Source organism: Pteronotus mesoamericanus, unplaced genomic scaffold (assembly GCF_021234165.1).
Source record: "Pteronotus mesoamericanus isolate MK-2021 breed Mesoamerican mustached bat unplaced genomic scaffold, CSHL_Meso_final contig_73, whole genome shotgun sequence".
In the NCBI taxonomy this organism is placed as follows: domain Eukaryota; kingdom Metazoa; phylum Chordata; class Mammalia; order Chiroptera; family Mormoopidae; genus Pteronotus; species Pteronotus mesoamericanus.
In genome coordinates, this window is record NW_026555245.1 from 29,806,587 (window position 1) to 29,819,459 (window position 12,873).

Below are 12,873 nucleotides of genomic sequence, written 5' to 3' on the forward strand. Positions count from 1 at the left end.
ATGTCTTTACACATTTATTCATCAGTAAAGTTATTAACGTCTTCAGCAGACTCTGTGATGGGCACTGACTGGGGGGAGTGGGAATAGATGAGAGCAAAAGGTCTAGAAGCATCAAAGTAAAAGCCTTGAATCCGATACACACAGATCAAACTGAGGAGCAACCGCTCTTCCTCTAACGGGGGCGGGGGGAATAAAAACAACAATCTTTGGTGTAACTTCTTTCCTCCCTTAAGATTATGCTTGGTGTTAGAAAAATTGGAGGTCAAAGGGTATAATGAAAAATGGTAACAGCAACAACAGTAGCAATAATAGCAGCTAATACTTATTTGGTTCTTTCTACGTGCGACATATTATTGTAAGCACTTTATATGTATAAGCGCATTTAAACCTCCCAACAATCCTGTAAGGCAGATACTACAAGCATCATTCCTTTTCAGAGGAGAGGAAACGGGAGCACAGGAGGAGGTGTGACTTGATGAGAATAATCGCAAATAAGTGGAGGAAGCAATGGAGGCAGTAATCGACCCCAAGGCTGTGCCTCCACAATTACACTGCACCACTTCTTGAGCAAAAGAACTAATGTCAGAAGGAATCCCCACACCTCATGTTTTATTTAGTTAATGACTACCAGCATTCAAGCACTGAATTGGTTATAACGATATTGATTAATCAAATAATTATCGAATGATTATCTGCTTGTTCAGGACATTTGTCAAGAGAAAAAAAGGTATGAGTTCAAACTTCCCTGGATTTTTTTAACAGTTGAACTATCCAAAATCTTAATTCTAAATGCTAAAAAGGCAAGCAAAAATCATCTTACTGACCTTTAAACAGTGTTTATCATAGCAGACATTGAATTTAGGTAGATAAAAATGCATGATAGTGGTATTTGAACTTGGATGTATTGGTACACTTTACAATTTGTGGGAAACCATTGACTAACATAGAAGTATGTTATGTTTATGTTATTTTATAGTTTATAGTTATTTTTTGAAGGTTGTACACAGTGAAAATTGTTCAGAATTCCTGCGTGTACAACAGATGAACCAATGCTCTCAGGGCCTCCTTCTTAATTGGTAAAACTCAGGGCTGGATATGTACCATGGTTCCCCCAAAGGCTAGTCCAGTGTTTTTTGGTTCTTATCCTGGCCCTGAAGGCATGTATTTAGATCAAGGACCTTGACTTTGCCAGCTTTGAGAACTGCTAGATGATAGACCCTCTAGAGTTTCTTCTGCTTTATGTGACTGGAAACAGATTTCAGTATTTTAAATGAATGGAGACTTTCATTAATGTAGTATCTTTGCCTCTTCACCAGATTGTTATTCATTCCAATGATTTATTTGATACACAATCCTTGAACAGGTGCACAGCCCCCAATTATAACATTGTTTCTATGGGGAAATATGATCTGCTCTATGACAACATGATTTATGATATAGTTAGCCAAACACATTGTGTCACAAGGCAGTATCTGCTCATGCCAAATGTTTACTAGTAAATACCTTTTCCTCATATAGAAAAACATACTCAAAAAAGTGGTGAATTCCTTTTCCATCTTCCCTTAGACAGTATCCTCAGGTCTTCACATTCCTCATAGAACAGCTTGCATTTAAATCTGTTTATGTGTTTATTTTTAAACAAGCCCTAATTTCTTGCCTTGCTGCTGTCATTTTAATTGTGCGCCTTCACCTTTACACAGCTAGGTAGTGGGAGAGGAACGCAGACATACCAGAGCTGGAAAAAGACTCCTTTTCCCCTCTTTCTGTCTTTCTAAGCATTGATTCAGGGAAGGGGTCCTGAAACATTTCCCAGGTGCTCACCTGAATGTGTCACTGGGGACAGGTGTCTTCCTCTTATGCGCATAGCAGACTGTCTGTCCTGCTACGTCCATTTGGCTGAAGCTTGTAATGGGGACGCCAGGATAGTGGACATATTCCACTTGGCCATATTGTGGTGGGGAGGTGATGACAAAGAGCAGTTCCTCAGGCTTATCTGTTCCATCCATAGCAAGGAGAGTGGTGGTAGTCAAAAATCCTCGGCCCCCTTTAGGCACGACAAGTGGTTTTGCAAGGATGACAATATCACCTACATGGCAGAAAAGGTTGTGGTCAAGAACCCAATTTAAAAAAAACAAACATCCAAGGTAAAAAAGCATACAAAAAAAAACCCCCCAAACTGTGCAGAAATCAAAACTAGCATGATGTAGAAAGGTTTATACAATTATAATTAATGAAAGAATTAGGCGAAAGCTGTGAGAGGATATTACACAGAAGAGGAAACACATATGGCCAATAAAAATACAAATAGACTCTCAATCTCAATTGTGAAAATATAAATCAAGATCACAATAAGTTGCCATCTTGTAACCCACTGATTAGCAAATATGTAGAAATCTGAAGATGCCAAATGTTGAAGAGGATGTAGGTCAAGAAAATCTTTGACATGATTCCGGTAAAAGAATAGATGGGTACACAGTTTGGCACTATTTTGTAAAGGGCTGAATGCCACACACTTCTTAAGCTAGTGACTGTGCTCCAGCTGTGCCGTGCAGAGAAACACGTACCCTGGCACCCAGGACGCATGGACCAGAAAGGCCACTGCAGCAGTGCTTGTAATTGAAAACACTGGAGGCAACCCAAATGCTTTTTCAAAAAGTCAGTATATAAACACATTATTCATGCAAATAAATCTAACATAATAACAAAGTGGATGAACTACAGCTACAGGCAACAACACACATACAGCTTACTAACAGTTAGTTTTGTGAGCAAGTCACAGAAAACCATAAACAAAAGTAAGAAAATAATTAGCACAAAATTTGTGATGGAGGATGGGAAGAGAACAGAGGTAGATGTTGTCACTGTCCATATTTCTGTCCTTGCATTGTATGGTGGTTGCACAGGTGCTTATTATATATCTTAAAAAGAACGTATGAGTGAGTGCATGAGTGGGTGAAGCAGAGTGGGTCACACGTGGACTAATAATGATGCAGTGTTTCACAAATTAAGAATTATAATCCAATTTTGTTCATTAAAAAATAATCATACCTAAAATATAGAGCTTCTACTATGTGCCAGGCACAACTCTAAGGGCTCCTAATCTTCACACCAGCAGTATAAGGTAGGTTATTACGGTATTTCCCAGGCTGTCAATGAGGAAACTAAGGTATAGAAATGCTAACTAACTTGTTAATTATTGTGCAATTAATAAAAGGTGGAGCTAGAATCTGTACTCAAGCTATCTGACTTGAGCACAGGCTTAAACACTATATTTTTTTTGTTTCCTCTCTTTAGTACACAGGGATTTCTTATACTTCAACACCAAATGGATGACTATTCAAAAGGAAATATGGGTGAATGCCAAACCAATTCTAAATTAAAAAATACAAATTGTCAATACAATTTTGAAAAGCTATTCAGTCTCATGAGAAAATAAAAAGTGAAAATAAAACATCAAGCAGAGACAGCTTTAGCCCAGTGGTTCCCCTGAGGAGCGACTGTGCCCCCACCAGGGGGCATCTGGCAGTGTCTGGAGACATTTTTGGTCGTCATGCCTGGGAGGTGCTATTGGCTTCTAGCGCACAGAGGCCAGAGATGGTGCTAAACATTCTACAAAGTACAAGAACGTCCACTGCAATAAAGAACTTTTCATCCCACAATGCCAATAGGGCCAACATTGAGAAAACCTGTTTTAGATTATCAAACTGATCCTTTTGGTACACCATGATTTTAACTCAAAATTCTATGAAACTAGGGTCCACTGTAGAATCAATGACCATCCTAACTTGAAATCAAAATATGAGCCCCACATGCTTCAGAGGGAGTCAAGATGAACACATCAAAGCAGTAAGAAGAATGGACAAAAGTGGGGAAACAAAAATCACCCACAAGCAGTTTCCTGAGGAACAGAAAATGAATCTGAAAGGAGGAACAGCATCCGTGTTTTGCCTCAGTGCAGTTTTTCAGCACTGTTAACGGCAGAGTATGGAGTAGGGTCAACTATAGACCATCTCCTTCTAAACTTCTCAAAGATCCCTGTGCCTTTGTGGTCACTGTGCAAATCTGAGGACACAGCACAACTGGAGGACCTTATGTTATTTATAATAGCTCCCAAATGGAATTAACCAAAGTGCAAATAGCAGGATTATGATTTAGTCTAACAGTTCAGTGTAATTTTATTTCAAGATGAACAATTATGGTTATAAAGTTATGCTGTAACTCGAAAACTCATGCTAGGTAAACACATACATACATACATATATACATACATACATACATAAAACTATACAGATATAAAACACCACAATGTAAAAAGAAACTGAGAATAATTTCAGAGCTTCTGACAATGTTAATAAGTTAATGTCTTCAGTAATCCTTTCAGAATATGATCACATGTCAGGTGAGGCAGACTGGTGAGGTACTGGCCCACCTCAAATCCTTTTCTTCCTGGGCACACAGTAAGAGTTTCTATTGCTCAGCTTCCCTTAATGTAGAATGAAATTGCATTTCAGCCACTGGGATGTGTGGAAGGCAGGTACCCTACCTCCAAACCTCACCAATGAAACCCTCTCATTTTTTTCCACATCCCAATTTCAGAGTAACTCCAAGGCCTTCAGAGAAGAAGGATTCTCTAGCTAGAAAGAATCCCCAGAAGGCTGTGTGGAACAGAATCCTCATCCATCCCTCTCTCCTGGCTCTGGGGATGAACTATGCTAAGGCAGTGAGAAGGTAGTCTGTCCGTCCTAACACATTAGTTGTCCACCCTGATGCATTACTTGTATTACATTTTGCCTGGACATATACTTATGATGAACAAATCTCACTTTTGTAAAGAGATACATCTAGCTTATCCAAGAGTCACTTATTAAACATCTTAATGGAACACATTTTTATTGTACAACCAGGAAACCAATAAATAAAAATATATTATTATACAGCTCAAAATAAACATCTCAAAAATCAATCAAGCTGACTTAAAATTTGTTTTAAAAAGTTTATGACAACTGTAATTTTACCATGCACATGAAGTAAAATTGTTACTACACTTAAGCATCCAATTTAGCTCTGAGATTCCTGGCAGCCAAGGCAAAAAAAGAAAAAAAGAAAAAAGGGAAAAAAAGCAAGCATTAAGTAAATCAAGCACGTACTAAGGATCTAAGATTATGCTTGGTCCTTGGAATATTCAGATCCTGAACTACACATATGAATGAAGTATGATCCTTATTCCCCTCACCTAGTCTCTAAGCTAAAGTATGGGGTCGTTGGGCATCAACGGCTTACACTCTCCCTTGCTTATATTTTTTCTTCCTTTGAGACTCTACTTTCAAGGAATAATCTACTTTCTGAAGATAAAACATATTGATTTGGCAAATATTTACTTAAAGCAAAACACCTCGACAGTTAAAGTAACATATGCAACCGTGCTGTGGATAAGGCTGTATTTCCAATAGGCTTTTTGAAATACTAAAAGTAACAAACACAGCGAAACTCGTAGATCCCAGGTAGAGTAGACGAGGAGACACAGAATTGAACCATAACTTTTGGAATTTTGGGTATAAATAATGGAAGGAAAAGAAAATAAAAAAGGGAAGGCCCTTGCCAATGTGGCTTAGTTGGTTGGGTCAGTCTCCCATAGACCAAAGGGTCATGGGTTCAATTCCCGATCAGGGTACATGCCAAGGTTGTGCGTTTGATACCGGTCTTGTGTGTACGAGAGGGCAACAAGTGAGTATTTCTCTCTCACATCAATGTCTCTCCTTCTTTCCCTCCCTCTCTCTCTAAAAAGGCAAAGATAAACAAAACATCCTCAGTTGAGGAAGGAAGGAAGGAAGGAAGGAAGGAAGGAAGGAAGGAAGGAAGGAAGGAAGGAAGGAAAAGAAAGAAAGAGGGAAGGAAAGAAGGGAGGGAGGGAGGAAAAGAACTTGGAGTGTTGACACCAGCTCTCTTGTGGTTATAAAAGCTGATCGCAGTAAACCTTGGTAGAAATGCTTTTACCTTTCCCCATATCCTTGATGGTGATCTGGCAGTCAAATGCAGGTGACCTGTTGTCGCCATCCCAAAGGTAGAAGGTGAAGCTGTCTTGGTTTTGGGAATCCATTGCCCCAGTGTGCGTGTATCTCAGCAAGTTCAGATCCACTTCCTCCTGAGTGCACTTCATGCCAGGGTAGAGAGGGACCCAGTCCCTCCCTGTCTGAAAGGTGCCAGAATTAGTCAGCTGCCCATGCTTTTCTTTTCCCCAAGCTGTGTTAGTGGACATTTTCTGTGTCCCCTGAAAACCTCTGGTATAATGATAGCTGAGAGAAACTCTGGGTTCAATTTTTATCATTTTTACCTTATTTTTCCTTTCATAGAAATATAGTAAAGGAATTTAATACTTTGGGGGAAAATAGCATCAGCCAAAAGATTTTTTGACAAAGTCATATGGCAATTCAACAGCAATGCTACTTCCAAGGTATTTATCATAAGCAATCATAGCAGATTAAATACTCCAATTAAGGAGAGCAGGTGGGTAATTGAGCTGCTGGAATTGATCCTTTAAATATTAAATGTGTTTCACCTGGGGTTTTCTATTTTTTTTAGTTCATATCATTGTACAACTAATCAAACCTACATTATCAAATTGGTTTATTATAGAGCTTATCTGAAGAAGATAAAACAAAAATGGAATGGATGTACTTACTCATTACACATTTTTTAGCCTTACTAAAGCCCAAGGAAAATTATCAAGCTCTCTATTACTCTCTATATTTATACCCTGAGTTATCAAAACTACAACTACAAATATCAGAATTGTTTTAAAACAAGCCAGCATTAGTTAAGCACATATTCTGTACATAATTCAGTTCAGAAATTGTGGTATTTTCAATTAAAAGAGGTTCTTACACTAGGGGGAGCTGACAACTGAGAGTATTAGACAATGTAATTATAATAAATCTGTATGTGATTAATAGTTCTATTGCTATTCTCTCAAAACACATAGGTTTCTTCAAGAGTAACCCATAAAAATCACTTGACATAATTTGAGAAAAACGCCATCCTAAAAGTTGATCATAATGATATCTTGGGTTTTTCCTGTCTGGCTTAAGAAACTAAAACTGACATTTAAATCAGTCTTGTTTTTTTCTTGACACATTATTCCTCAGACTCCCAGTTCCTGGCAAAAAACGCTTCGTCCTTCCCTCCCGTCATTGTGTTACCGCTTCCCTTTTAGTCATTTTGGTAAAGTTTCATCTTTAAATATTTCTGCCCATCTCATATTTGTGCACAGGGATGTTCTACTCTAGTGCTCACTGGGTAAATATTAATTATGTTATAATAATTAAATTCATTGTTTTTGTTCTATGATCTCTTTGTATACTTAATTTTTAAAACAGGTCCTCTTTCAGGTTTTAAACTGGACAGCCTATAATTCTATTTAACTTTTCCTTCTGTAATATTTTCCTCAGAAGTAAATACAGAAAAAAGATATATTTTGCTTTCTCTTGTCTCCACCTAATTCCCCATTCGCACTCCCAAACATGAACTTTGACTTGACAAAATCATTTGCAAGCCCGAAAAGAGGACGAAAAAAAAGAGTCGAGGAGGGGAAACCAAGGGAAGTCAAGAAGAAAACAAGAACCCTGGAGAAATTCCAGGGAGCCTAGAGTCCTGGTCCCTGGTCTTGCAGAGACTTGAAGAACCACAGGAGAGCGGGGAGAGACACAGGGCACCATCCTGGGAACCCGGCCCCATCTGGACTTCCACGAATCCAAAACACGTCAGTTCCCAAGCCGCCCAAATGTGTGAGCTCGCACTGCATTTCTGCTTCATTACTCTTTGAAATGAAATAAGGACACAGCTGTACCTCAATTTAAATCAGTGATTGCTCTTCACTCTGATTCTCTATGGTACCTACAATCTAAGACAATCAAGCTGTTTGGAATCCTTGCCGCCTTTTGAGGAGTGTCTACATGACATTCAAAGTTAAGCATTCAGCCAAATAATCACATTGGGGATGGTTGGTGGTGTTTGTTGCTAGCCTTAATCCACAATTCAAATAAACATTTAGACGGATTACTCAAGTGACCTTTTCAAGTGATTGATCTGTAATTTGTGATGGGCATCACGAGCACAGTCTGAATCATTTGTCGAAAGACTGTCTTTTCTCCATTGTGTTGACTCTGCTTCTTTGTCAAAGATCAGTTGACTACATTTGTATGTATGAATTAGAGGGATTTTTATTTTGTTCTATTCTTTCACCAAACTCACTGAATTACTGCAGCTTTATAGCAAGTCTTGAAGTCAGGTACTGCCAGTCCTTCATCTTTGTTTCCCTTTAATGTTAAGTCTTCAGCTTTGATCTCCTTTGATATTATGTTACTTATTTTGTGCATTTTGTGTCTCTATATAAACTTTAAAGTCAGTTTATTGATATTTACAACAATGACTCTAAAAATAAAAAGTCTATTTAAAATTTTTTTATAGTAGGGGGAGTAAAAGTATCTTAAAGATTCTCATCAGAAACTAAACAACGTGTTTAACCCAACAACTCCCTCCCCCTGCTCAAAGTTAGGTGCCGCCCTGGCGTGGAGGGAGCAGCTAAGAACCTTACTATTGGCCGCATTTACTGTGAGTAGAGTGGAAAAGTTAAAATAGTATGAGGTAAGCCCAAACTAGGAGAATTAAACTTTCTACTTGTAGGCAACTTATAGCTATTAGAGACTAAATTCAGTTATAGAAACCTGTGTATTGAGAAAATTTATATCAGCTGTATTTATGCTAGAAAAAAATGAAGGTAAAAAGGCCACTAACCTTAACCTGAAGCTGCCCATTTTGGGGAAGTCTTTCAAACACATAGTAAATCTTCTCCCTGGGTGAGTCTTCATCTGTGGCTGAAAGAACAGCGCTAGAAATAATACGAGTTTCACCCATATTCATTGTGATTTCAGCCTTCCTGTAAAAAGGAAGATGTCTGGGTTGATATGAAAACAGAAGGTATTGCTTTAGCAGGGGACACTCACTAATGACTACTACAGTTTCCAATCTTCAACAATTAGGGAATAATATTCAGCATCCAAAGTACTAAAAAAATGGTGAGTCAGACTCATGTAAAAGGCTCTCATTTCTCATTACACATAAAAGTCCTAAAAGACACTTAGCAATAATGAAAACGGTATGAGGTAATTACATACTTCTAATTGTTTATATACGGGACTTCACAATTTTATGCTATAACTTATTTTTATAAAAATATTTTGTTTCTACTATTTTATTTCCTATAACATCAATTTCTTGAAGTAGTTCAGGTAACATTGCTCTAATTTTATGGACAAAAACTTACAGACATGAAATGACTTACCCATAGGAGTTCTGGTGCCTTTTATAATATACCATTACGAGTTTGGTGGCATTAGGTAATGGTGGCCCTCTACCTCACTCTCCCTTTCCATGGCAATACATGTGAAAGGATCTGATACAATGCCTGTCACATAGCTAGTGTTCTTTTCACAGAGAAGCAGAGAGAGGTAGGAAAGTATGTTATATCTGAATTATACCGAAAGAGACCCTCGGACAGGACCTTTGCAGGTAATTTCTTTGGGAAGTGCTTGCAGGAACAGGAGACAGAGTGAGGAGTGAGAGAAGGAAGAAGTGACAACAAAGGTTATTTTTACTGTATGAGGCTGAGAACTGCTGGGATTCTGTGAAGAATCATGTTAAACCTGTCTCAAATTGTGCTGCTAAAGAATAGGAGGCTAGGATATGTTACCCACTAGCTCCCACAGGCAGCCCTTAGAGTGTTGCTGGATGAGCCCCTGCGGCTCCCGAGAAAGCCCTGAGGCCGAAGCGCGGAGCGAGGCGCCGTGGGCACCTGAGGAGGGGCTCTGACAGTGCGGATAGTATGTTCCACCACAACCACAATTGCAACCACAGGGGGGCTGAGGGGATGTGACCAAGGGATCCAAGAGCATGTACCATAGCATCTAAAAGTGATATCAAAGAAATGGTGTCAAATGTTCTAACAGGGTCCAGTAAGATTAGAAGAGCCATTAGATTAGGTTAGGAATCAAGGGGGCAGCTTTAATAAAGTGGTTGAGGGTGGAGACAGTGGACAGAAATGGAGGAAGTGAGCACAAGCTCTTCTTTCAAGTAGCTTGTAACTGAGGAATGCGGTCATCTTTATAGCTTCAGAATGAGGGTACCTGCTTGAAATAATCACAATAACTAACACTTTTGAGCTCTCACTATGCACTAGCTCATTTTGCAAGCAGTTTTACATATTTTAATTCATATAATCTTTGCAACGACCCTATGAAAAGGATATGTTAGTATCCCCACTCACAAAGAGGTTGACAACAAGGTAGAGAGAGGTTAGGTAACATGTTGAAGGTCACACCAGCAACAAGTGGCTGAACCAAGGCGACGTGGCTCCAGAATTTTGTCCCTCAACCACTAACTATATCCCTATGTTTTGTTAGCAGAAAAAAATAGAAAGGGAGAGATTGGAAATGCAGGAGAAAAAACATCATGGAGCACATTCTGGGAAGGGGCAAGAGGTGATATACCCAAGGACACAGATGGAAGGAAAAGAAGGAGGACTCTAACTTCCTCACCACAGGACAGAAGAGAAGGAAAGGAAGCGAATGTGGGGATTGTGAAGCAGTGTTGAAGGAGATTTGGTGATTCTGTAGATGAAGCTATCCCAGGAAGTTTAATAGTAAGGCCATAGCAAGAAATATGTCAGACAGACTTGGGTGAATGTCTTACTAATTTTACCTGTCTGATCTCAGTTTTCTTAGTGGGGATAATAATAACTACTCCCCCCAACGTTAATGGATTTAAGGAAATAATATATGTGAAAGGATCCAATGTGCTGTCCCATGGTAAGCACTTAATAAACTCCAGTTTTCACCTCCCTCACTCTCTCTTAGGTAAAGTGAGGTCCTCAAGAAAGGAGGTTTTATAATATTTCAATATCCTTCATACTTGCATTTCATAAATAAATCAAGAGATACCAATCCAACATTCCATGTAGAGGAAAAATTTCTGTTGGATACGCTTAGTTAAACTGATGTCTGAGATGCAACCTTTCAAAAAATTGTCATCACTATTTCCCACAATGCTTTTCAAGGGCCTTGCTAGTGTCCCATAAGGGAACAGCAGGAGAGTTGGCAGGGACTTGTTTGAGGTCCTCTTTTCTTGAAAAGTGGAGGAGACTTTGGGAGTTTACACACTTTTATAAAGTTGTTCACTTCCTGATAAAAACTTGGACTGTCGATGCCTCTCACTGCTGCACCACTGCATGGGGAGGTGGCGCGGTCAAAGAGCAGATAGTTGTCCACACTCAGCACTAGCAGACACAAAGCTCTAACCATGTACACTTCTGCACAGGTGCCACTAAGAGATATGGCTGAAGCTATAGAAATATAATTGATAAAGAGCGTACCCTATGATCAAACTCTGATCAACTACAGAGGGAAATACTGAGAAAATATGCAATGAATAATATCAGCTCAGAATTTTAAAAAAGCAATTATTTTGACATCAGGCACCAAGGGGATGTTGATTCATATGGAACAATGTGGCCAACTGGTGGACAATGAAATACCAAGATGGTAAGAAAGTAGTATTTGTGTATCTCCCTCAGCCACTCTTGGTTAACAGTTTGACCAAATCCACAGTGAGGATGTGCGGCAGTTAATATCACATTTTAGTTGAAGCTATATTTTAATTGCACTTTGGTGCATGCGTGTGCATGTGTTTAATTATTTAATATACTGTTAATTTTATACTGTACATTCATTCTTAATTGTTTATAATTAAAAAGAAATTCTGGAGAAAAATCAAATAATTAAATAGCTCACTTGAGAATTGTTTAGGAGTGGTTAAACTGAGTAACATTTGCACTGAAGTTCTAGGTACCTGGGTAGGTGGGACAAAGTGTGATAGACAGGAGCAAGCGAAGACTTGCTGCTCTCTGAGGACACACACTACATTTACACCTAGCCTTCCAGACCTCAGAATTCTGTCAAGCATCTGAAAGGGACTCTCTCCAGGTAGCTTACTTGGTCAGCATTGGTTTCTCGTCATTGACTGGGGTGACCTCTACTGAAATGGTCCTAAGTATCTTATGTTTCCCATCTGACAACTGGATTGTAAAGTCATCAGCAAGGTTCTCTGAGTCATCATGCACATACATCAACTTCATTCCTGGAAGAGAAAAAAGAGAGGAAGTAAATCTTTCTTATGATTAGACAAGTCCACAACATGTCACAGATAATTGTTTTAATTTCCAAGCCATTGGTATTAGCAAGAGATCATTAATCAGTGCAATGGGGTGAAATTAAACTGTTTTATGAAGTAAGAGTACCCTTTTAATCATTAAAAATTCCTATTTAAAAACCAGTATTTGATAAAAAAATCTTATTTAAAATCAGTGACAAAAGGGCATATTATTTAATAAACTAGATGAGAAAAATGGTGACAAGGTGCTCAAATGAAATAGAAAATTAGTTGATTACTTGGGGAGAATTATAATTAGATTCCTAAGTGAGACAACTGTAATAGGATAAACATGATTTAAAAATAAAAAAAATAAAAAAAAGATTCCTACCCTACCTCAAGTCAAAAACCAAAATAAATTCTAGATGAATCAAACTTTAAGTATAGAACTATTTTTAAACCTATATAGCATTCATGTGGAAATATAAAGAGGCCCAGAAAGCCAAAACAGTATTGAGAAAGATGAACAACTTTGGAAGACTCCCAATTTTTGATCTCTGTACTTAAAAACCAAAAGGAAAAAATAATATGAGCATTGTTTGTAATGTGACAAAAATATAATATTTAATGATCTCTTATAAATCAATATGAATAGATAAAAAGCAGGCAAAGGAC

The 12,873-nt window shown here is 38.3% G+C and overlaps 1 protein-coding gene across 1 annotated transcript in view; it reads right to left on the minus strand.

Annotated features, from left to right (window-relative positions):
* The window catches only part of FREM1 (FRAS1 related extracellular matrix 1), a 115,729-nt gene that overhangs the window by 42,975 nt on the left and 59,881 nt on the right, over positions 1-12,873 (minus strand). Inside the window, 4 exon segments of the mRNA XM_054583175.1 lie at positions 1,822-2,086; positions 5,995-6,190; positions 8,791-8,932; positions 12,042-12,186. Of these exon segments, the coding sequence (XP_054439150.1) occupies positions 1,822-2,086; positions 5,995-6,190; positions 8,791-8,932; positions 12,042-12,186 (748 nt within the window).